The sequence below is a fragment of the Bos taurus genome, chromosome 12, assembly GCF_002263795.3.
Source record: "Bos taurus isolate L1 Dominette 01449 registration number 42190680 breed Hereford chromosome 12, ARS-UCD2.0, whole genome shotgun sequence".
NCBI classification, from domain to species: domain Eukaryota; kingdom Metazoa; phylum Chordata; class Mammalia; order Artiodactyla; family Bovidae; genus Bos; species Bos taurus.
Window position 1 is genome coordinate 72081096 of NC_037339.1, and position 25302 is coordinate 72106397.

General features: G+C 41.5%; 1 protein-coding gene across 1 annotated transcript in view; it reads right to left on the reverse strand.

The window, feature by feature from the left end:
* LOC100337076 (ATP-binding cassette sub-family C member 4) overlaps positions 1-25302 on the reverse strand; it is a 166644-nt gene that overhangs the window by 108009 nt on the left and 33333 nt on the right. The window contains exons 8-11 of the mRNA XM_025000154.2: positions 24859-25108; positions 12564-12665; positions 6568-6657; positions 4842-5033 (exon numbers count right to left, since the gene is read on the reverse strand). Coding sequence (XP_024855922.1) covers positions 4842-5033; positions 6568-6657; positions 12564-12665; positions 24859-25108 — 634 coding nt within the window. The remainder of the gene's footprint in view (positions 1-4841; positions 5034-6567; positions 6658-12563; positions 12666-24858; positions 25109-25302) is intronic.

The following is a 25302-nucleotide window of genomic DNA, read 5'->3' on the forward strand; positions in this document are numbered from 1 at the left end:
TGTTCTCAGCCTCATGTGAGTGTGCACACACACACAAACACACAGAGTCACTTGGTATCTTTTCACTGTTGACAGTCCTTGAAAACTGTTTCACTTAGTTTTTATGCTTTGATTTTATGTTGTTCAAATGGTTTTCTTCTTAAAATAGCACCATGTTGTAACACAGCAATCTTAACCACATTCTTAAGAAACTAGCCCAAAGTCTGGTAGTAATACTTCAAGTGTGTTGTTGACTCTGAAAATTATTTATGAATAAGTCACCAGTGGGAAAAATATCTTCAAGTATTTGAAGTAAAATCAAGTCAAACTGATTTCTCATCTATGGTTTATTGACTAAAGGGGAAAAGCCTGAGTTGAACATATATTAGAGCTCCTCCAACTGACAGGAGGTGTTCTTATTCATGTTGGTTACCTCTAAGTTAAATTTAACCAATTTTCACTGAATGACAGACTCACAAACTAGAGGTAAACTAGGAAATGCTGATGCTGGCTTGCTGCCATCCATCTAGAAGTACATCCAGGGCTCTTCAGTAACGGAGGAAACTCAGCACTAGAAACACTATAGAGCAAACTGCTGAAATGATTAATGCTGGCTACACATGAAGCTCTGGCAGAGGAGGGCTGGACTCCAGAGTCAAACAACAAGAGGACCTGCCTTTCTTCACCATTTTTCTTCCATTTAGAATTTCCCCTCCTCTCACAGCCTGTCAATATCCTGCCCATGCTTCCAGGCTCAGTCCACACCCACTCTCCCATGGAACCATCCTGGACTCATCTCTTCCTGCTGGGTTCCTAAGGCCCTGTTTACATCTCTCATTTCTCTTGAAGGACCCGTCTTACTATGCTCCATCATTTGTATACGTGCACACAGCTTCTCTCAGCTCCTGCGGGGTAAGATCTGTGCACCAAGCTCTGTGTTGGACCCTGACACTGCTTATCTCTAATTCTTACAATGAGCTGCACAGTAAGTACTGGCCCCATTTCACAGATGAGGAAATTTAGACTAAGTGAGGTCACATCACTGGCCTGAGGACAGTCAGCTGTTAAACAGAAGAGCAGGAATCTGAACCAGCTCATGTCAGTTCATAGCCTTCTGCTCTTTCACATCAGGCTACCCAGGTGGTGACAGAAGAGTATATTTGAAATGAAGACAACACTAAAGTAACTCAAGTCTTGAAGGTCTCTATATCTAGACCCAAAAGGATCAATGAGTTTATTATCCTATGACTGTCAAAGCAATCTGAAAAGAAAATATTCAAGTAAGTGATTTAAGTGGAAAAATATTAAACTTGAATTTATCAAAATTTGATAGCTTTAAATGTGAGTTGACTAAAAGTTTTCAAAAGCCTTCAAATGGTTAAAGATAACATGCAGGCAAATGTTTCATACTATATTGCTTATGTTATGGTAACAGCATATTGTTATTGTTGATTTATATAATGTACTGGAGACCTGGGTTTGATCTCTGGGTCAGGAAGATCCCCTGAAGAAGGGAATGGCAACCCACTCCAGTATTCTTGCCTGGAAAATTCCATGGACAGAGGAGCCTGGCAGTCTACAGTCCACGGGGTCACAAAGAGTTGGATACAATTGAGCAACTAACACACGTGTAGTGCACCTATAGAAATATCAACTCAAATAAAGGAAGTTAAATCCTCAGATACCTTCTTTCTTACATGTCACATTTTACAGATGTAATTTTACCAAAACCTGGCTGAGTTTATAATTAAGTATTAATTTATTTTCAAAATTATTCTAATACTTACAGAGTACTTGTTATGTCCATGGCAATCAGGTGTTTTAAAATCACAACCATATTTCATCCTCAAAACAACCTCATGAGGTTGATAGTATTATTGTTTCCATTTCACAGATAAAGAAAACAGCTTTGTAAGGATTAATCAGCCAAAAACCACACACCTTGCAACAGAGAAACTGAGACTCAACCCCTGAGCCTTTTGACTCTTGGACCTTGGAGTTGGTGTCACCAGCCTGAATCAATGATGCCAAGGTCATTACTTCATGTCTCCCTATTTTGTTACAGAAAAGTTTTCAGCTCAATGACCTTAAGCAATTACTTCAATTAGATCTAGTTTAACACATCTAGTTGTTAATATATGTAATATAAAAAATATTGCTTTTTCTGTTTTTTTCTCCAGGATTTGGGGTAGGTGGGGGCAGGGAGAACAGTAAGGAGAAATCTTTATTATAATTATATGGATGGATGCATGGATGGAGAGAAAAAGGTTAGAACAATAACAACAGCCACCATTTACTGAAACCCTGGCTTGTTCGCATTTCACAGGCATGGCTTACAGTAACCCCACCCCTCCCCCATTTAATAAGAAAGGAAACTGAGACAAACATCTGGATTTACAACCCAGGACTGTTTTTCTCCAAAGGCCAAGCCTTTTCTACCACACGTAGACATCTCTGTATCTACAGGTCAGACTAACTCCAGGATGCCACTATTTCCTGTGCCTGCCTTATGTCCATCCACTGATACCTGGAATCCAAAAGGAGATAAGCAGATGCTCTCATAACTTACTAAGTGGTTCTTAGGTGTCGTAAAGACCTTGCTTGATTTCTTGCTAATTAGTCACAGATGACATTTCAGAGCTAGCTCCTAATCCTCTGACCCAATGTCCTCGTTTTACTGCAGAAACGTCAGAGGCACAGAAAGGTAGCAGGAAGTGTCCAAAGAGATAGCAGGCAAGTGACAAAATTGGGGCCAGGACTTGGCTCTCTGCTACTTCTCTGCACTGGGACTCTTTCCTGCCAAGGGAGGAATGGGCATAAGGGGCCTCGACTCTATGTTCTGACCACGCAGAGAACAGGAGAGCAGTCCATGTTTATAAATGTCACATCACATACAGAAGAATCGCTGTGCAGCCCAGTCCTCTAGGGCCCCTTCCCACCAGAGTCTATGTTGCACACATGCCCTAGGGTGGGTAAAGCCCCAGAACACTGTCCATGTTACTGGTCTAATCACCCCATGAGGCTTCAGTAGAGCATTGGCCCCGGGATCTGAACTTGAGCTGTAAATGTAGAGATGAGGTGTCTCATCACTTCAAGCCTCAGTTTTACTACTTCTAAAATGAGGATGGGAACATCGAAGATAGTCATAAAGAATGAATAACTCAGAAACCTCTTTATGTGTGTGCATGCACACATGTGGGACACATAAAAATAATTTGCATGTGGACTCCTGGTGTCTCAAATGGTAAAGAATCCGCCTGCAATGCAAGAGACCCAGGTTTGATCTTTGGTCAGGAAGATGCCCTGGAGAAGGGAATGGCAACCAATTCCAGTATTCTTGCCTGGAGAAACTGATGGGCAGAGGAGCCTGGTGGGCTACAGTCTGTGGGGTCGCAAAGAGTCAGACATGACTGAATGACAAAAACTTTCACTTTCTGTTTTGTCCACATCATCATAAAATGCTGCCTGATACAATTTATGACACTCAAGCCATTGTTCAAGGGGAATTACTATTTCCTCAGAAAGTGGTTTGGAGCCTTCAATATCACACCTTTGAAAGTCCGTCCCTGTCTTTTCCTCACAGTACAAAAGAATAGTGGGATATCCAGACTGCACTGAACAGACCCTGGGGGTGGGGGTAGGGGGAGCCCTTTAATACTATTATTCACTGGTTTTTATAACCCAAGAGAGTAACATAGTATTTAATGTTATTTTCCTTTTTTTCCCTCTCTTTTTGCCAAACTGTATTCTCCTATCAGTTAAGTTTAGTTCTCATAATTTATTCACTAATTTCATTTAAATTCCAATGTACAGTTAAGCCTTTCACCTTGCCACTTTCTGTAAAACTCAATGCCATTTCTGAAAATAATCTCTCCCTTGGTGAAATGACACATCATTAAAAAGAAATTTCAAAGCATTCTGCTTTCCTTAAATAATAACTTACAAGTCAAAAATGAAGTGGTGAAAGAAACCCACAGACTCAAAGGGACCAAAGAGGCATCAGCCAAGTGCAGGGGGCAGACCTTATGTGGGTTCAAACAGTGGTGAAGGAGATTTCTCAGTGAGATCATCAACAACATGTAAACATAGACTCGGCTTCCCAGGTAGCACTAATGGTAAAGAATCCACCTGACAATGCAGGAGACACAGAGATGTGAGTTCAATATCTGGGTTGGGAAAGTCCCCTGGAAGAGGGCATGGTAACCAACTCCAGTATCTTTGCCTGAAGAATCTCATGGACAGAGGAGCCTGGTGGGCTGCAGTCCATGGGGTCACAAAGAGTTGGACACGACTAAAGTGACTTAGCACACACATATGTCACTCCTAGAGCACAATGTACGTGATGCTCTTGGAGTCATGCAGAGAAGGTGCCCAAGTGTGGAAGTGTGGGATGAAATGTTTCCAAATAAACTAATCTGAGGTCTAGAATCTGCTCCAGAATAATCTGGGGTGGGGGTGGAGCTGGCAGGGGGCAGGGGTAGAGATGCAGCAAGACTGGCCACCAGCTGATTCTGGCTGAAGCTGGGAGTGGGTACCTGAAGGTTCATTACACTATGTTTTCTAATTTTGCAAACTTTGGTAACTTTCCATTTAAAAAGTTAAAAGGGAATGAAATTTAACAGAATGAAACAACCTTCCCCTCCAGAAAAGGTATTCTGTATCATTATCCCATAAGGATTAAAACAGCAGCATATAGATATATGCCTGCTTATTTACTCATAAGATCAGCTTATAATATTAAGCAACATTCGAAAATCTTTCCATTTTTTAAAAATAAAAGCATTTAAATAAACCTTGAAATTTAAACCAATACTATCATTATTTGAAATCTGAGTATATGCAGCTCAAAAGTCATTACTTACCTCTTCCAAAGCACAAGCCCTAATTACTTCTTCATATCGCTGTTTTTCATATTTCTTCCCAAATAAAATGTTACTCCTCACAGTTCCTGAGAATACCCAGGGCTGCTGAGAAACATATGCAATCCTCCCAAGCACGCTGACCTTCCCCTGGCTCGGGGGCAGCTCCCCCAGCACAGCGCTTAACAGTGACGACTGCAACAGACGGGAACACACACACATGAACAGGGTACAGTTAGGACAGAACACGCCCTGTAACACAGTCCCCACCCTGGCTTGATCAAGGATATTAGAATGGGATAAATGACAGCTCTGGCAGTTGGGACAAGAAAAACTGAAAATAACACTAATGGTCAAAGAAAACAATGACTGATAGGGAATATTAATAGTATAAACAATTTACTCTGCCCAAGTATCCCCCAAATGAATTTCTACTCAGCAAAGACTAATTAAGAATGTTAACATCCTTCTCTAGCAAAGCAGCCGAACAAGATGTGTATTTTATGTATCTGATGCTTAATGCAGTTGCTTCTGCATCTGGCTATCCTTTACTTGACAAACACTTGTTCTTAAAAAGTTATGTGTGAATAGTGTATTCAAAGATGACTAATTGAAAGAACTCTAAAGTGAGTTTATCTGAGAAGCAAAAGTCCATCATAGAGGAAATGAGCACACTTTCATGTGTACATCCCACACTGATTTTTAAAAAATAATTTTATTTATTTATTTTTAGTTCTTTTATTTATTTTTTATGATGTATTGTTTTCTGCCATACAATCTTAATTTTATTTATTTTTTGTTGTGCTGGGTCTTCTTTGCAATATGCAGGCTTATAATTGGGGTGGCTTCCCTTATTGAAGGGCACAGGCTCTAGTAGGCAGGCTTCAGCAGTTGCGGCCCATGGGCTCAGCAGATGCAGCTCCCAGCCTCTAGAGCACAGGCCCAACAGTTACGGTGCTCAGGATTAATTGCTTCACAGCATGTGGGATCTTCCCAGACTAGGGATCAAACCTGTGTCTGCTGTATTGGCAGGTGGATTCTTTTACCACTGAGCCACCAGGGAGGCCCACATCCCACATTTAGGTTTCTGTATTTTGTTGTTTCAGACCAAGTGCATATGCACCTTTCCTTTCAATCTTCAACATCACAAAACATGGCATGTGTGTATGCACACCAACAGAGTGCTCACCACACTGGGCTAAAATAATTTGCCTACATATCTGTCTCGCTCTGGAACCTAGTAGCCTCTGAAAGGCAGAAATCTTGGGGTCTTGCTCACATCTGTGAGCTCCAGCACGTGGATACACATGCACTGATCGGATCAAGTCAAGTCATGTGAGGAAAGGCTCAAAGCTTCCAGAAAGAGTCTTCACAACCTCCAGACTTCCTGGAGGGGCTCCTGTGACAAAAAGAAGTCCCCACTGTCTCTGTCCATCCCAAACAGCTGTCACATAGATAGTTTCCTGCACTGAGGCATCCAAATTCCTGACAATCGATTCCCAACTGAGCACTGTGAAACACAAAGAAGGAAAACACAGTGTGCATTTATCCTGATGTATTTAGCATGAAACCTTCTTGTAAAACTAATGTTCCATGAAACACACCTAGAGAAACACTGTTTTAGGTACACCCAAATCAGACTGAGGCACACTCAGCTCTGGGCTCCACTGTGAGAATTTAACAGGGCCTGTAGCATTGCATCAAGTTGCCAAAAGGCATCATAATTTACCTTTCCTGTTCCCACAGGTCCAATCACAGCTAGCAATTCACCAGGTCTGACAGTAAATGAAAGGCCTTGTAGGGTTGGGCTTCCTGATTCCTGAAAATTAAAGTTAATAAAAATGTACCCATTTCAATAAAATGACACAAGTTGTTTTAGAAAGTGGAAAAGATAACAGTAGTCAACAAAATTGATATGCAAACATAACCCACATTTTCCCCTTTCCTATTTTAAGATACTATGTCCTGGAGGCCTCTTTGTCCAATCTTATCTCTTTAGGGGTTTGAGGCAGCTTTAGGTGACTTTAGGAAGGTTCCTTCTTTTACTAGATTTCCACACAGCTAGAAGAATGTTCAAACTACTGTACAATTGTGTTCAGTTTACATCTTAGCAAGGTAATGTTCAAAATCCTTCAAGCTAGGCTTCAACAGTACCTGAACTGAGAATTTCTAAATGTACAAGCTGGATTTAGAAAAGGCAGAGGAACCAAAGACCAAATTGCCAACATCTGTTGGATCATAGGAAAAGGAAGGCAATTTCATAACAACATCTACTTCTGCTTCACTGACTATGCTAATGGCTTTGACTGTGTGGATCACAACAAACTGTGAAATATTCTTAAGGAGATGGGAATACCACACCACTTTACCTGTCTTCTGAGAAACCTGTATGAAGTCAAGAAGCAACAGTTAGAAGCAGACATGGAACAATGGACTTACTCAAAATTGGGAAAGGAGTAAAAGAACCTCAGATATGCAGATGACACCACCCTTATGGCAGAAAGTGAAGAGGAACTAAAGAGCCCCTGGCAGAGGCTGGAAGAGGAGAGTGAAAAAAGCTGGCCTAAAACTCAACATTCAAAAAACAAAGATCATGGCATCTTGTCCCATCACTTCATGGCAAATAGAAGGGAAAAAAGTAGAAACAGTGACAGATTTTATTTTCTTGGGCTCCAAAATCACTGCAGATGGCGACTGCAGCCATGAAATTCAAAGATGCTTGCTCCTTGGAAGAAAAGCTATGACAAACCTAGAGAGCATATTAAAAAGCAGAGACATCACTTTGCCAACAATTGTCCATATAGTCAAAGTTATGGTTTTTCCAGTAGTCATGTATGGATGTAAGAGTTGGACCATAAAAAAGGATGAGCACTGAAAAATTGATGCTTTGGAACTGTAGTGCTGGAGAAGACTTTTGAGAGTCCCTTGAACTGCAAGGAGAGCAAACCCTGAATATTGATTGGAGGGACTGATGTTGAAGCTAAAACTCCAATACTTTGGCCACCTGCTGCAAAGAACTGACTCAGTTGAAAAGACCTGATGCTGGGAAAGATTGAAGGCAGGAGGAGAAGGAAGCCACAGAGGATGAAATGGCTGGACGGCATCCCTGAGTCAACGAACATGAATTTGAGAAAATTCCAGAAGACAGTGAAGGACAGGGAAGGCTGGCATGACACAGTCCATGGGGTCACAAACAGTCGTAAATGACTTAGTGACTAAACAACAGTGGCAGCAGCACAACAACAAAACATGTGGAATGAAGAAATTAATTATGACATCATAGGTCAGAGTGATAAAGCCTCAATTTTATACATGTTACACGCATTTCTTGCCCTGACAAAACAGGGGTGACAACAAGAACAAAACAGAGCTATGCTGTTTGTTGCATGTACAATCCAATTCGAGGGAAAAGGACAAAAATCACATCATTTCAGTCACAAGTCAGATTACTGCACAATCTGTTAAGTTCCAAGGTAGAGAGACTTAAGGGTGCATGCAGCTTTATGTATACTGTTGAGAAAATTCTCAATAAGCTAGTATGTAAAACAAGAGTGCTTATGCATGATTAGTAAAATGCCTAAAAGATTAAAAACACAAGGACTAGATTAAAAGGTCTGGAAAACCTTCTACATGAAAAGTTTCTCTGGAAATAACTAAACCTATTATGGAACAGTCACCTCTAAAGCAACAACAGTTACTTTAAATCGTCAAAAAACTAGCCCCATATTTTCTAAGAATTACAAAAACTAGCAAGAAGAAGCTAGATTTTAATATGTGAGAAACATTTATTTAAGCATATCTACTTCTTTATTCTTATCTGACACCTAGGGTTCCTATTTTACTACTTTATATTTGGTTATGAAAACCAAACAATGATCCACACACAGATAATGACCCACGCCAGCTCCTGTCCCAGCCCCTACAGTCTGTCAGGGCCAGAGGAGTCCATGCCCTGTTCAGGCTTCAGGGTTGGGCACTGCTCTGTCATGACCAGAAGAGGGAAACACTTGACAGCCTAGGGGTTCTGGGGATCTGCCTCCCCCTTATTAGGGTTCAGGGGATAATGATTTAACAGGGCTCAGAGGATAATGATTCAGCAAGGATCATCAGCTGAGTCCCCACTCTGTGCCAAACACAGTTCAAAACACCTGCCTCATGAATCTGAAAGCTCCCATAGGCTACTTATTTTAAAAGTCAAAGATGGTACTCTGGGACAACCCAGAGGGATGGGGTTGGGAGGGGGGTTTAGGATGGGGGGACACATGTACACCCGTGGCTGATTCATGTCGATATTTGACAAAAACCACCACAATATTGTAAAGTAATTAGCCTGTAAATAAAATAAATTAATTTAAAGAAATTTTTACAAGTATAACTAACAATATTCCATAAGACTTAATATTGCACTGTAAATTGTTTCTTTACCTTATAAAGACAGTGTTTAATCATTTCGATATTTGGCAAAACTAATACAATATTGTAAAGTTTAAAAATAAAATAAAATTAAAAAAAATAAAAAAATAAAAGTAAGAATTTAAGAATCAGAATTAAATAAATTTGGATGGGTTTACATTTCAGCTCTACAAACAAACAAAAAAAGACTAAGACAAAGTCCCACCATTTCATGAATGAGACCTGAATCCCTGAGACCTTCCCCCACCAGCCCACCTGGCTCTTTAGGGAAGCAGGCTCATGTCTGTCTCCTGCCTCCCCACCCAGTAGGGGTTTCATTCAGACTCAGCTTCTCTTCAAAACTCCCAATGTATTTTCCCCTCCCCATCCCAAAGTCTCTCTCTCTCTCTCTCTGCCCCCCTCTCCCTCACCCATGACCTAACTTGACAGCCCCTAATTACTAATGACCCCAGGAAGGGACACATTCCTTTCATAGGAAAGACCAGGATGACAGAATAGGCTGTTCAGTACTCTAATGCAAATTGCACAGATGTATCAGAACATGCTATTAATTTCTTTGAAAAAAGAACAAAACAGTTCATTTTAAAATGCTGCAGTTTCATACAAGAGAAATTTAGTAACGTTAGCATTCACATCAGTTCAGTTCAGTCACTCAGTCATGTCCAACTCTTTGCGAACCCATGAATCACAGCACGCAGGCCTCCCTGTCCATCACCAACTCCAAGAGTTTAACCAAATTTATGTCCATTGAGTCAGTGATGCCATCCAGCCATCTCATCCTCTGTCATCCCCTTCTCCTCCTCCCCCCATTCAAGGAAATTAGAAATACCAAGGGAACATTTCATGCAAAGATGGGCTCGATAAAGCAGAGAAATGGTATGGACCTAACAGAAGCAGAAGATATTAAGAAGAGGTGGCAAGAATACACAGAAGAACTGTACAAAAAAAATCATCACCCAGATAATCACGATGGGGTGATCACTGACCTAGAGCCAGACATCCTGGAATGTGAAGTCAAGTGGGCCTTAGAAAGCATCACTACGAACAAAGCTAGTGGAGGTTCTGGAATTCCAGTTGAGCTATTTCAAATCCTGAAAGATGACACTGTGAAAGTGCTTCACTCAATAGGCCAGCAAATCGGAAAACTCAGCAGTGGCCACAGGACTGGAAAAGGTCAGTTTTTATTCCAGTCCCAAAGAAAGGCAATGACAAAGAATGCTCAAACTACCAATTGCACTCATCTTACACGCTAGTATAGTAATGCTCAAAATTCTCCAAGCCAGGCTTCAGCAATATGTGAACTGTGAACTTCCAGATGTTCAAGCTGGTTTTAGAAAAAGCAGAGGAACCAGAGATCAAATTGCCAATATCCTCTGGATCATCGAAAAAGCAGGAGTTCCAGAAAAACATCTATTTCTGCTTTATTGACTATGCCAAAGCCTTTGACTGTGTGGATCACAATAAACTGTAGAAAATTCTGAAAGGCATGGGAATACCAGACCACCTGACTTGCCTCTTGAGAAAGCTATATGCAGGTCAGGAAGCAACAGTTATAACTGGAGAAGGAACAACAGACAAGTTCAAAATAGGAAAAGGAGTACGTCAAGGCTGTATATTGTCACCCTGCTTATTTAACTTCTATGCAGAGTACATCATGAGAAACGCTGGACTGGAAGAAACACAAGCTGGAATCAAGTTTGCCAGGAGAAATATCAACCTCAGATATGCAGATGACACCACCCTTATGGTAGAAAGTGAAGAGGAACTAAAACGCCTCTTGATGAAAGTGAAAGAAGAGAGTGAAAATGTTGGCTTAAAGCTAAACATTCAGAAAACGAAGATCATGGTATCCGGTCCCATCACTTCATGGGAAATCCATGGGGAAACAGTGGAAACAGTGTCAGACTTTATTTTTTTGGGCTCCAACATCACTGCAGATGGTGACTGCAGCCGTGAAATTAAAAGACGCTTACTCCTTGGAAGGAAAGTTATGACCAACCTAGATAGCATATTCAAAAGCAGAGACATTACTTTGCCAACAAAGGTCTGTCTAGTCAAGGCTATGGGTTTTTCCAGTAGTCATGTATGGATGTGAGAGTTGGACTGTGAAGAAAGCTGAGTGCCGAAGAATTAATGCTTTTGAACTGTGGTGTTGGAGGAGACTCTTGAGTGTCTCTTGGACTGCAAGAAGATCCGACCAGTCCATCCTAAAGGAGATCAGTCCTGAGTGTTCATTGCAAGGACTGATGTTGAAGCTGAAACTCCAATACTTTGGCCACTCATGTGAAGCATTCACATAGGGACCCTTATAATGAAATTTTAATGGTGTCTTCCATCTATGCTTCAAGTGTATTATGATAAAAAATACCAAGCAGGAGTTAAATCTACTATATTAAGGTAGGAAAAGCTGTCAGGGTAGGTAAGGAACCCTGTGTGACTGTCCATGTACAAAAGATACCGGGATGTGATCTTATGTATTTGGGAACATATTACTGTTTTGATGGTGGGTATTGGAAAATCACCAGTTCTCCCTGTCAGCTTGCCACATAGTACAGTCCTTCAACTGAGAATCACTAGTGCTGACAATGCCCACATGCTATCTCCTCCTGTCTCCAGCAGCCACCAAAGTAGCCAGAACCATCCAGAAGCTCAAGATGGGGAAGCCCCACACTACACCACAGCAAAGATCTACATCATGGCCTCACTCAGTGTATAGTAAGAACATCATGGCAAAAAAGGTACACTGATTCCTCAAAGCCTCTGATCTATAATGAGTAGTTATGTATTTGTTAGTTAACTCATTCAATACTGCAGTATTTTGTCTGTCTAATCCTTCAAATTCTAATTTATGTACTTTATAATCATAAATAACTCCAAAATATATTGCCAAGTTTAAAAAGAGTTAAACCATTGATGCCCAAAATATTAGATTTTGGTTTTCAAGAAAAGATGTATTTATGCTCTTTTTCTTTTGTTTAAGCACAGGAATTACATTTAATATTCTGTAATAAAACATAAAGAAAAATAACCTAAAATTTTTTAAAAAGAATTTATGTACCTTCAGTTCAACATGTGCTAATACTTTGAAAGCTGTTTTGAAAATGAGATAAAGAGCAACATGTCAAATGCCTCAGGCTGATTTTATACTTAACTGCCATTCAGTGCAAACCTTATTCCTGATTCTGAGAATTTTCATAACATATTTTCAATAAATGGGCAAGTCACATAATATATGTAAAATCTCAAAATTCTCTAATAAATCTATGTCACAGTTGTCTTTGAGCAGTCACAGTTTTGGAATGAGTTTCTTACCTTTTCCCAAAAAGCTGTAAAGTCTTGAACATCCACTATCATTTCGCCATCTGATGGCAGCTGAGGGTAGCACTGTGATATCTCATCAAGTAACAGAAAGTTCTACAGAAAAAGGAAAAACATAGATTGTTTATACTGCAAGAACAAAGCATAAGCAAAAAGTTGTTTCCTTGGAATTTGCAATAAAAAGTTTTATGTTGCCTAGCATTTATTTTAACTACCATTTATATCTACTTATCATTTACAACTGTATTATATTAAGTCTTGTTTCACCTGAGAAATATTAAATAATATATGGCATGCAATATACTATTATTACAATATATTATACATATAAGTATATAAAATATTATAGTGATATATAATATGTTGTTCAGTCATCCAGTCATGTTCAACTCTTTGCGACCCCATGGGCTGCAGCATGCCAGGCTTCCCTGGCCCTCACCATCTTCTGAAGTTTGTCCAAATTCATGTCCATCACATCAGTGATGCCATCCACCCATCTCATCCTCTGAGACACTCCTATCCTTCTGCCTTCAATCTTTCCCAGCCTTAGGGACTTTTCCAATGAGTAGGCTGTCTGCCTCAGGTGACCAAACTACTGGAGCTTCAGCATCAGTCCTTACAATAAGTATTCAGGGTTGATTTCCTTTAAGATTGACTGGTTTGACCTCCTTGCTATCCAAGACTCTCAGGAGTCTTCTCTAGTACCACAGTATATATACATAAAGACTATACTCTCTGCTTTCCCCCTCATGTGTGTCAAATCCATATCACTGCTTGTCAACAGCTATCATTTAAGTCATCACTCTAAAGTTTCTATGCCTTAAAAAAATACTTCACGAGCATCTTTTCACAATCACTGTTCTATTCTCCTTAGTCAGTGTCCTCTCTCCTCCACAGCAGGAATGGTCGCACCTCTCACTTGTTATTTTCTACACCACTTAGCAGCTAGTTGATGAAATTTAGCTGAATAAAACAAAGCCCAATGAACCACTACAAAGCTGACAGACACATAAAAGAAAAGTCCTTCTTGCTTTGCAAATGTTAGACATAATTCAGTGAGAAAAAGTAGAGTGGTAGAGAAATTGAACAAACAACTTAGACCACTCCCACTCCCCAAGGTCCCCAAAAACTGTAAGGGGAGAGACTTAAGAGAGACTGCTGGCTGTCCTCAAAATCTGCTCTCTTTCTTCTGAGGTAACAAACCCCAGATTTTAGCCAACACGTGGCAGCCTGGAAGGAGGTCCTCTGTTTCTAGACTCCTGAGCAGATAGGAGCAGCCACGTGACTAAATCCAGGTCAGTGGAGAGTGACAGCAACCAGAACCTTCCTCCACCCCACAGTCTGGGTCTTGGAGGCTGCCAGCAGGGTCAAAGTCACATCCAGTGGAGTAACATAATAAGAGAGGTAGAGTCTGGGTCCCAACACCACAAAGGTTCACATTAGCCATGCGACTTATATACTGAAGCCCTAACCCCTGTTACCTCTAAACATGACATTATTTGGAAATAGGGTTGCTGTGGATGTAATCAATTAAGGTGAGACTAGAGTGGAGTAGGATGGGCCCTGAATCCAATATGACTGCTGCCCTTGTGAGAGATGCAGAGACAGATATACACCCAAAAAACAGTTACCTGATGAGGGAGACAGAGGCTGGGGTGATGCAGTTACAAACCAAGGAACAGCAAGGTTTGCCTGTAACCATCAAAAGCTAACAGAAGCAAGAAAGGATGCTCCCTTATCAGATTCAGAGGGATCCTGACCCTGCTAACACCTTGATTTCAGACTTCTAGCCTCCAGGACTGTGAAAAAATACATTCCTGTGGTTTTAAGCCACCTGGTTTGTGGTACTTTTGAACCGCAGCCCCAGGAAACTCGTACAGAGCCTTACAAGGATTCTTGCATGAGAAAAAAACAAATGACCTGTGTAAGAATCTATAACATGGGTAGCTCTAGGACCCACAGGCAAACCAAATCCTAACCAACATGGGGCAACTGAAACAAGCATGTGAAGATGTTAGAGAAAGAAAACAACACACAAATAATAATCTTCCATGCTAAACATGGTAAACACCATTCAAGTCCTTGACACACCCCTCTATCATGCCCCAAAGTCATAAATGTGATTGCAAACTTCTACTTCAAAAGAAGAACTGGTAAAAACTGAAAAGGAAAACAGTTGTGCAGGGAAAAAAACAAAAAAACAGGATCCTTGCATTTCTCTTTAAGACCAGCTTGTGGGAGACGTGATTCATTCGTTCTGTCCTCCTCTCATCCAAGTTCACTGAAAACCTAACACCAGGCACAGCAACTCCTATCAACTCTGAACCCGTGTCCAGCAGGAGGCAGGATGAATGGACAGCGGTCTGAGGACTCCTCTTCAGACTCCCAACCACCACAGCCTGAGTTTTCTCCCCACACCACCTCTTCCATTGTCATTCAGGTACCAGCTCTCGCCTGTTCTGACACAGCTTATCTCTCTGCCAATTCTCTTTTTCTCTTGAAACAACACAATTTCAGAATATCACTTGCTATTAGTTGTTGCAAATACTGATACATCTTTTTGTTTTTGAATGGTTCCTTCATCAGCCTTCCCCAATATCACCAAACCAACTCCAGAAGCACTCCCTCCTGACCTCTTTACAGCCCCTCTGAGAGTGTCCACCACACTAAACAGCCTCTAGGAGCCATCAGCACCTAAGTGCACACTCTCTAAGTGGTCTCTGCCTGGACACCCAGAGTACTAATCCCACTCACCCTTCCAAGCCATCTCAAATGCTAATCCTCCAGGGAACCAGGTCAGGACATTCCAGATCGGCACCACCTTCCCTACCTTTGAATCCCCAGAGAAATAGTATGTCACAAAGAGAGGAGACACTCCATCATTCAAGCACTTTCATATTACAACTCCAACTAAGACTTGTACAGAGTCTGCCCATTGTGGGTATGAGGTAAGAAAAGGAACAGATTGTAGGGCTAGTTCAAATCAGTCCAACCATTAATCTCAGATATGCCAATGACACCACACTTATGGCAGAAAGCGAAAAACGAAAGAGCCTCTTGATGAAAGTGAAAGAGAAGAGTGAAAAGTTTGCTTTAAACAACACTCAGAAAACTAAGAACATGGCATCTGGTCCCATCACTTCATGGAAAATAGATGGGAAAACAGTGGAAACAGTGACAGACCTTATTTTTGGGGGCTCCAAAATCACTGCAGATGGTGACTGCAGCCATGAAATTAAAAGACACTTGCTCCTTTGAAGAAAAGCTATGACCAACCTAGACAGCATATTCAAAAGCAGAGACATTACTTTGCCAACAAAGGTCCATCTAGTCAAAGTTATGGTTTTTCCAGTAGTTATGTATGGATATGAGAGTTGAACTATAAAGAAAGCTGAGCACCTAAGATTTGATGCTTTTGAACTGTGGTGTTGGAGAAGACTCTTGAGAGACCCTTGGACTGCAAGGAGATCCAACCAGTCCATCCTAAAAGAAATCAGTCCTGAATATTCACTGGAAAGACTGATGTTGAAGCTGAAACTCTAATACTTTGACTACCTGATGCGAAGAACTGACTCATTTGAAAAGACCCTGATTCTGGGAAAGATTGAAGGCAGGAAGAGAAGGGGATAACAGAAGATGACATGGTTGGATGGCATCACCAACTCAATGGACATGAGTTTGAGTAACCTGGGAGTTGGTGATGGACAGGGAGGCCTGGTGTGCTGCAGTCCATAGGGTCGCAAAGAGTCGGACACGACTGAACTGAACTAATTGATGACAAGGCTACAACCTTACATAGTCTGAGCTAATACAGCTGGAACAACATTGTGAGACAGGCTGGGACCTGGGATCCTTTAGTGGAACACTTGCACCTGCACAAACGTCTCCTCCAGCAACAGAATACAAAGGAACTCTAAGGGACTAAAACTAACTGCACAGATGCATAAGCCAACTGCCATTTCTGAGATGCTGAGAGGAAAGGCAGGGCACTGCATATGATCTTTACACACAGTGCCTACTAGGAGGTGGGCAGACCATCTAAGCCACCTCTGTGATCCACCCCCACTCTCACTCCTTTCAAGGAATCAGTCTACTGTTCTCAGAGTGAACAAAGGCACCTGTTACTTGTTTTTCACTCCCTTGTGCTGCAGCATGAGCTTCAGTAAAGCCTTGCTTGAATTTCTCTTCTGGCCCCTTATCAATTTATATTGATTAAAAAGTTCAGGGTCCCCAGTCAGTAATGTATATTATATATGTATGTTAAATGTACAGTTATGCATATATGTTATAAATCTTGTCTAGACAGAATCAAATTCCAATTTTAAATTCCAATTAAATGTACTACCAAGACATAACAAATTCAATATTCAGTTTGTGCATGTTAGAATAGAAATTCCCACTTTCAAAAAAAAAAAAAAAAGAAAGAAAAGAAAAATCATGCCCTAAGTGAGGAAGTAAATACATCGAGCATTTGTCCACAAATCACAGGTCTGAGGGGGAAGACATCACAGTCTTCCAGGGGTTAAATGAGACTCCACTCAACACCTGATCAGCTTGTAATGGTACCAGAAGTGCTGACTGCATTTTTCTCCAAGAGTCAGGCTTAAGAAAAAAGCTGAAATTAAATGGCCCTTAGAGCCATGAAGTGCAGACCCAGAACAAGTCACACAGGAAGGTATCAACATCAGAACAGCAGTCAAAAAGATTGACATCTGAGTGGCTGGTAATGGAAACCTAAGTAGCTTTGTGAACAATATAACCTCAGAGAAACATTTTACTGGATGCAAAAGTCACTGAAAACTTCTAGTGCTTTGAAGTTAACATAAGATCTTTTCTAATTCTGTTAGTTGTTCAATTCCAAGATCATTGTTCTCTTTCCTTGCTAAGAGAAAAATAAAGGGAATTCTTAGGCATATAAGATCGTAATAAATCCTTATTTTCTGTACAGGGAAGAAAGGAAATTGCTTGGAGCTGGTACACTGGGACGACCCAGAGGGAGAGTATGGGGAGGGAGGAGGGAGGAGGGTTCAGGGTGGGGAGAATGGGTATACCTGTGGCAGATTCATTTTGATGTTTGGCAAAACTAATACAATATTATAAAGTTTAAAAATAAAATAAAATTAAAAAAAAAAAAGAAAAACCATAAAAAAAAAAAAAGAAAAGCATGGGTTAACAACAAGACACAACACTATGAAGCCACATGTAGATCTGCCCTGAGGGTATAAACAATCATCCCTCCAAGGTAGGCAGAGGTGGAAAGTTTTCTTCCAAGGGATCCCAGACATGATCTGAGTGAAAATCCTGGGAGATGATCATCCTCGGAGATGACCATCGTGACAGAAACACAAGTCTACTGAGTTCCAGGCTGCAGGAGGCAGTAGGGCAGCAGGGCTCAACACTACACTGTGTTCTAAACTCTACGTGCCCACCACACCTCCAAACTACCTATGGTTAAACCTTGTCCAGTTCTGACGACATGGTCAGTAAACTCAGCTGACTTTTTCTTCTACTCGTGTTGCCCTTTTCACCTTCTAACTGGGCATGAACACATCTAAGTGAGACACAAAGTTGAGGAAAAAAGTGAACATCCAATCTGTTGATTATATTCAATATCTACTACCAGTTTTAGTAAGAAAGGAGACTTAATCAGGCCAATGGGTGGTCAGTGAGGTGGGTCTTATAACAAATACCAGGTATTTGAAAAGCCTCTCAGAATTCAAAATCAACTTCAGATTCTTCTCCTCCCCAAATCTAGTCTTCTTTTATCATTCTATATTTCAATGAATCCAGAGATTTTGCAGCCCCCAAAACCCAAAGCAGCCTGAGATCTACTTCTCCCCTTCCACTTCCATACCGAACTAAAGACTTGCCTTGCTGCTGCTGCTGCTAAGCGGCTCAGTCGTGTCCGCCCCATAGATGGAAGCCCACCAGGCTCCCCCGTCCCTGGGATTCTCCAGGCAAGAACACTGGAGTGGGTTGCCATTTCCTTCTCCAATGCATTAAAGTGAAAAGTGAAAGTGAAGTCGCTCAGTTGTGTCTGACTCCTAGCGACCCCATGGACTGCAGCCTACCAGGCCCCTCCATCCATGGGATTTGCCAGGCAAGAGTACTAGAGTGGGTTGCCATTGCCTTCTCCAGACTTGCCTTGAGTAGCTCTCAAATCTGACCAAGTCTCTATTTCACCCTAAATCAAACCACATCTTCCTGTCCCTGGACCATATATTGCATTAGGCTCCTGATGCATCTCCCCTGCCTCTGCTCTGGATCTCCACCTTACCACACTGCCACACTCCCCAGGTTGCAGCCAGGCTGAGCTCTGAAATGATAAAAACCTTCATGTTTCCTATAGGGTCTTATACAGTCTCCTTCTCAGGTCTTCAGTACTTTCTACTCTGCAGCCTTAGACATTTTTGATTTCCCAAAAGTATGGATCCCTCTCTTGTGCACTAAAAGTCTGTGTCACATCATCATCCCCAGGAAACCACAAAGCATCAGTGTCCCATCTCCCTCACCCCCACACACGGAATTCTCCAGGTAACTTCCTCAGCCTTCCCAGGAAGCACGAGCTCTAAGACTACACCAATAACTCTGCCAAAGCACCCCCTGGCACCTTGGAGTTATCCTTCCAAGGACTAATGACACACAAATATGTCCACAGTGAGTTTCACTATTTGATTCTTTATTAAACCACCCCTACTTGATGAACATAAATTCCAAACAGGAAGAGCCTTTCTGCATCTAGCCTGCCTTTAGTCTGCACCAGGCTTCAGGTAGGTACTTAGGTATTTTGTGGAATAAGTGATTGAATGAATGAATAAATTCCATATTTGCACCCCCAAAAAGTCTAGCATAAACCAAGACAGGTTTTCCTCTCAACTAATTTTAGTTTACATATGATCCTGACATCCTTTATACTTGCTGAAGCACATTTTGGCTTTATGTGCTTTTTTCTGCAACCTGGGCAATGTTTCCAAAATGGTGCTTATTTTCAGGTACACAAGAGTGTACCTTTACTAAAGGTATCTTTACTAAAGATATAGATACCCTGGGCAGCAGCTAAGGCCTAGTGAATCAGAATCTCCAAGGTGTGACCATATAGGTTTAAAAAGCACTCCAGGTGATTCTGATGAACTAGAAAACTAGATTTTTAAAGGATTATAGAAACCATATAGAGAGTGGAAACCATATAGAAACTATATAGTGATCAAAAAGAAAAAAAAAAAAAATCACCAGTTACTTCAACCTACCAGGAAGCCATCTGCCACACTAACACCAATCCTTCTCACCATTCTTATTCTCAGCCATTAGTCCCTCCTTTACTGAAAATAATTACCGCTGACAAATCTCTAAATTCCCAGATGAACTTCCTACAAGACATTCTGTGTATTTAAGGAAAAACTTAGGTTTGTTGCCCAAATCAAAGATGCTTCCTTCATCATGACACAAAGCAGCCTGACAAAGTCAACCCTAGAAAATTCAAAGTTCTTGGCAGTTCATTGTATTGCTGTACACATCTACAAAGAAAGGAATTTTAAGCCTCAGACACAATTCAGTAGCAGTTTGGGGTAAAAGAAATAAAAAACCCTACCTGAAAATTTAAGCAAAATTCCCTGGAAACTTTTTGCAGGGCCTTTTTCGTGTTACACTCTTTGGTGCATCACATAATCCATTAAGGAATCAGAGTTAGTGTTTTTCCCACTAAAATCATGCTTAATGGTTATGATGGGTGTGATGGTTGACTTTATGTCAACCTGGCTAAACTACAGTTTTCAGACACTTGCTTACACTCATCTAGTTATTACAGTGAAAGGGTTTTTAATGAGATCAACATTTAAATCAGTAGACTCTGAGTAAAGCAGATTATCCTCCATAATGTGGGTAAGTCTCATCCAATTAGTCAATGCCCTTCAGAGAAAAAAGACTGACCAACACCAAAAAGGAGGGAACTCTATCTCAAGATCTTCTTCAGTCTATAGATGCACTTTAGCATAAAGATTCATGATATTGATCTTCTTTCATTTCATGATGGTCAGCAAGACAGTCAAAATAACTTTGTTAACCAAGTAATACAGGCTGTTTCTAATTATCTATAAGCCCCAGGAGCCCAGCCCAGGATCCAGACCAGCAGAGTCTCATGAACACCAGGCTGTACAGGGTACACAGTTCGTCTCTTTAGACATCAGGTCCACCAAGTCCAATCAGGCTGGTTTGAGATAGACAGATGGACAGACATAACAAGGAGAAGACTTCCCTGAGTTGAGACAGCCCAAACACACACCAAAACCCAATGTTGCAGGAATGCCTAACCCCAGTCTGCTCCCTCCTCTGCATTTCTAAAGCTTCTAGTGCAGGATGGGCTACCCTGGGCTTCTGTGAGGTCCCAGCCATTTCCTGTAACTGTTGTCTCAGTCAGTCCAGTATTTATTTGATGCCCGTGATGTGTCCAGCATGGACAGGCACTACCAGACACAGTCTGCTGTCACAGAGCTCAGAACACTCCCAGGGAGTCAACATCACCCCACCTGACAGGATGCTGGAAGGTGTGAGACTGGCCATGCACATGTATGGAAGCCCTAGATCAGAGTGAACAGAAGTGCTGGGAGAGGGTCATGGGGCTGCTGCAGGCTCAGCAGCATTTGGTTAAATCAAGGACAGAAGAGAAGGCCACACAGAGGGGCTCAACAGAGTGAGCCAAGATCCCAAAGTGGGGGTGAACGTGACATGTCACATGTGACCTGTCTCATTCAGAGACAACCTCTCCCCCAACCCAACCAGAGCAAGGGTCATATGCTGGGAAACACAAGCTTAAAATTTTGATTCTGCAAGAAACAGGGAATTAAAACTTAAGGAGAAATTCCACATACCTGAAAGTACTAAGAAGACAATAATGTAATAATGTAACAAAGAAACTTTGGACAGAATTCTAGTTCTGTCATTTGATAATATTAACACAAACTGTATGAGGATAGGTGAGCTATTTCACCTGATACAGGAACCTGTTTCCTTATCTGTAAAGTCGGGACACTGAAGCTTATCCCATTCAATTGTGGTCAAGATGAAATGAGTGAGTTATTGAAAGTCATTCAGTCGTGTCCGACTCTTTGCAACCCCATGAGCTGTAGCCCACCAGGCTTCTCTGTCCATGGGATTTTCCAGGCAAGAATACTGGAGTGGGTTGCCATTCCCTTCTCCAGGGGATCTTCCCGACCCATGGATCGAATCTGGGTCTCCTGCTTTGTAGGCAGATTCTTTACAGTCTGAGCCACCAGGGAACCCAAGGATGAAATGAGACGATGTGTAAAGGCTTCAGGAGATCTCAGACCACACAGCGAGCCCTGGCAGCAGCAATTGAAGACAGAGGCCGTGTCAGCAGCATTAACAAAACCATAGCAGAACAGCACATGTGTGAAGCTTCCATCTGAACAGGCTACCGTGTCACTGAGGACATCACTGTGGTCCAAGGATATTCCTAAGTATCTTATTTCAAGATGTGAAATCTTCATAAAAGAAATTCTATTGAATACATTGACCACCTCTTACCAGTATTGCTAGAAGCTCCCATCAGAAAGATTGATACACTCAGGGAACAAGAACTGACCCTGTATGACTGATCTATTTTATGGGTAATAGTTTTTTTTTTATATATATAAATTTATTTTAATTGGAGGCTAATTACTTTACAATACTGTATTGGTTTTGCCATACATCAACATGAATCCGCCACAGGTGTTCCCCATCCTGAACCCCACTCCCACCTCCCTCCCCGTACCATCCCTCTGGGTCATCCCAGTGCACCAGCCCCAAGCATCCTGTATCCTGCATCAAACCTAGGCTGACAATTTGTTTAATATATGATACTATACATGTTTCAATGCCATTCTCCCAAATCATCCCACCCTCGCCCTCTCCCACAGAGTCCAAAAGACTGTTCTATACATCTGTGTCTCTTTTGCTATCTCACATACAGGGTTATCATTAACATCTTTCTAAATTATATATATATGCATTAGTATACTGTAAACTACCTCACAATTGCACTCATCTCACATGCTAGTAAAGTAATGCTCAAAATTCTTCAAGTCAGGCTTCAGCAATATGTGAACCGTGAACTTCCTGATGTTCAAGCTGGTTTTAGAAAAGGCAGAGGAACCAGAGATCAAATTGCCAACGTCCGCTGGATCATGGAAAAAAGCAAGAGAGTTCCAGAAAAATATCTATTTCTGCTTTATTGACTATGCCAAAGCCTTTGACTGTGTGGATCACAATAAACTGTGGAAAATTCTCAAAGAGATGGGAATACCAGACCACCTGATCTGCCTCTTGAGAAATTTGTATGCAGGTCAGGAAGCAACAGTTAGAACTGGACATGGAACAACAGACTGGTTCCAAATAGGAAAAGGAGTACATCAAGGCTGTATATTGTCACCCTGTTTATTTAAATTATATGCAGAGTACATCATGAGAAATGCTGGACTGGAAGAAACACAAGCTGGAATCAATATTGCCAGGAGAAATATCAATAACCTCAGACATGCAGAGGACACCACCTTTATGGCAGAAAGTGAAGAGGAACTAAAAAGCCTCTTGATGAAAGTGAAAGTGGAGAGTGAAAAAGTTGGCGTAAAGCTCAACATTCAGAAAACGAAGATCATGGCATCCGGTCCCATCGCTTCATGGGAAATCCATGGGGAAACAGTGGAAACAGTGTCAGACTTTAGTTTTTTGGGCTCCAAAATCACTGCAGATGGTGATTGCAGCCATGAAATTAAAAGACGCTTACTCCTTGGAAGGAAAGTTATGACCAACCTAGATAGCACATTCAAAAGCAGAGACATTACTTTGCCAACAAAGGTTCGTCTGGTCAAGGCTATGATTTTTCCAGTGGTCATGTATGGATGTGAGAGTTGGACTGTGAAAAAGGCTGAGCGCCGAAGAATTGATGCTTTTGAACTGTGGTGTTGGAGAAGACTCTTGAGAGTCCCTTGGACTGCAAGGAGATCCAACCAGTCCATTCTGAAGGAGATCAGTCCTGGGTTTTCTTTGGAAGGAATGATGCTAAAGCTGAAACTCCAGTACTTTGGCCACCTCATGCGAAGAGTTGACTCATTGGAAAAGACTCTGATGCTGGGAGGGATTGGGGGCAAGAGGAGAAGGGGATGACAGAGGATGAGATGGCTGGATGGCATCACTGACTCAATGGACGTGAGGCTGGGTGAATTCTGGGAGCTGGTGATGGACAGGGAGGCCTGGCGTGCTGTTATTCATGGGGTCACAAAGAGTCGGACACGACTGAGTGACTGATCTGATCTGATCTGATTGGTGTTTTTCTTTCTGGCTTACTTCACTCTGTATAATAGGCTCCAGTTTCATCCACCTCATTAGAACTGATTCAAATAGTATAAAAATGCATCATTAAAAAATTCAGCTTTTATGGTAAGACTCCAGAATAAAATACAATCACACCCAGAGATATCTAACTTTATTAGAGATATATTACTCTCCCATCCATCATTGTGGAAAAGTAGGAAAATAAAGTCCAGACAACTCAAGCTTGTGCCCAGGCTGCCTCACGGAACCAATTTATCTTCATTTTAGACAGAAACACTTCAGTGTCTATTGTGTGCCAGGCCCTGTCTTGGTGATGTAAATTATTTGTCCCTGACTATTTAGGAACAGTTAGTTAAAAAAAAAGGATACCGTGGGTATGGTGGAAATCACAAGTTTGAGAGGAAGAGGGGAGTAGAGAAAGGCTTAGACAGTAGGTAAAAAAGAGGACAGGGACAAAAAGGCAGATATCAGAAAACAACAAGAAAGCATCTGTGGAGGAAAGAACCCATTTTTAAACATAGAAAACTAAGTGAAGCTGAGGCTATTCTCCTGACCAAGGAGCAGGGAGGTTTCAGCAAGTTCCTCCCCTCCTGGCCCCGAGAGGAATCTAGTCACCCCAGGACTGAGCACAGTCACTGCCTAGTCGTTTCAGATAGCACAGAAGATGCACTTTGTTTGCTTCTCTTGTTATTAGGCATTTTAATCCTACTGCAGACATCACTGGTACATCATCAGCCCTGTATCACTGCTATTTACACCCCTAAATGAGCAGTGGGATTATAATTTTTGCAACAGACTCTACCTAAGAAGAGAGGGGAGTACATACGATATTTTGGAATGACTGCCAGCTTTGGCACTGAGAGAGTTAAATCACATCAAACCAAAACACAGTGACAACACATAAAAGGAAGCAATTTACAAAAATTCACCTACAACTAAAGAAAGTTATTTGTCACCAAACCTTGATTCTTCGGATGCTGACAACGGCCTCTGAAACCTTCTCAATGGCCATGGGGAAACAGAGGATGCTCGTAAACCGCAGAGCCTCGAACAGCATCATCACCACAAATACTTGGCTGGCTGTGATCAGGTTGTCAAGGATATCATTGACCATGAAGGTGACAAAACTCATGATTTTGCTTACAGCGAAAAATAATGCCAAATGCATGCCCCTAAAGAAGGAACTTCTCAGAATCTTGAAAATTTCCTTCCTGGAAAACAAAGTAGGACATAGTATTTAAAACAAGCATCAACATCAAAGACATGGATTCAAGTGCCCTGTGTGAGTGGACACAGATTAAGATAAACTATCCCTCATATCATGGAAACACTACACAGTGCCTACCCAGGGGTCTGCCCTGATCCAAGGACCACACACTTCATCACCACTTCACTCTCTCACCTA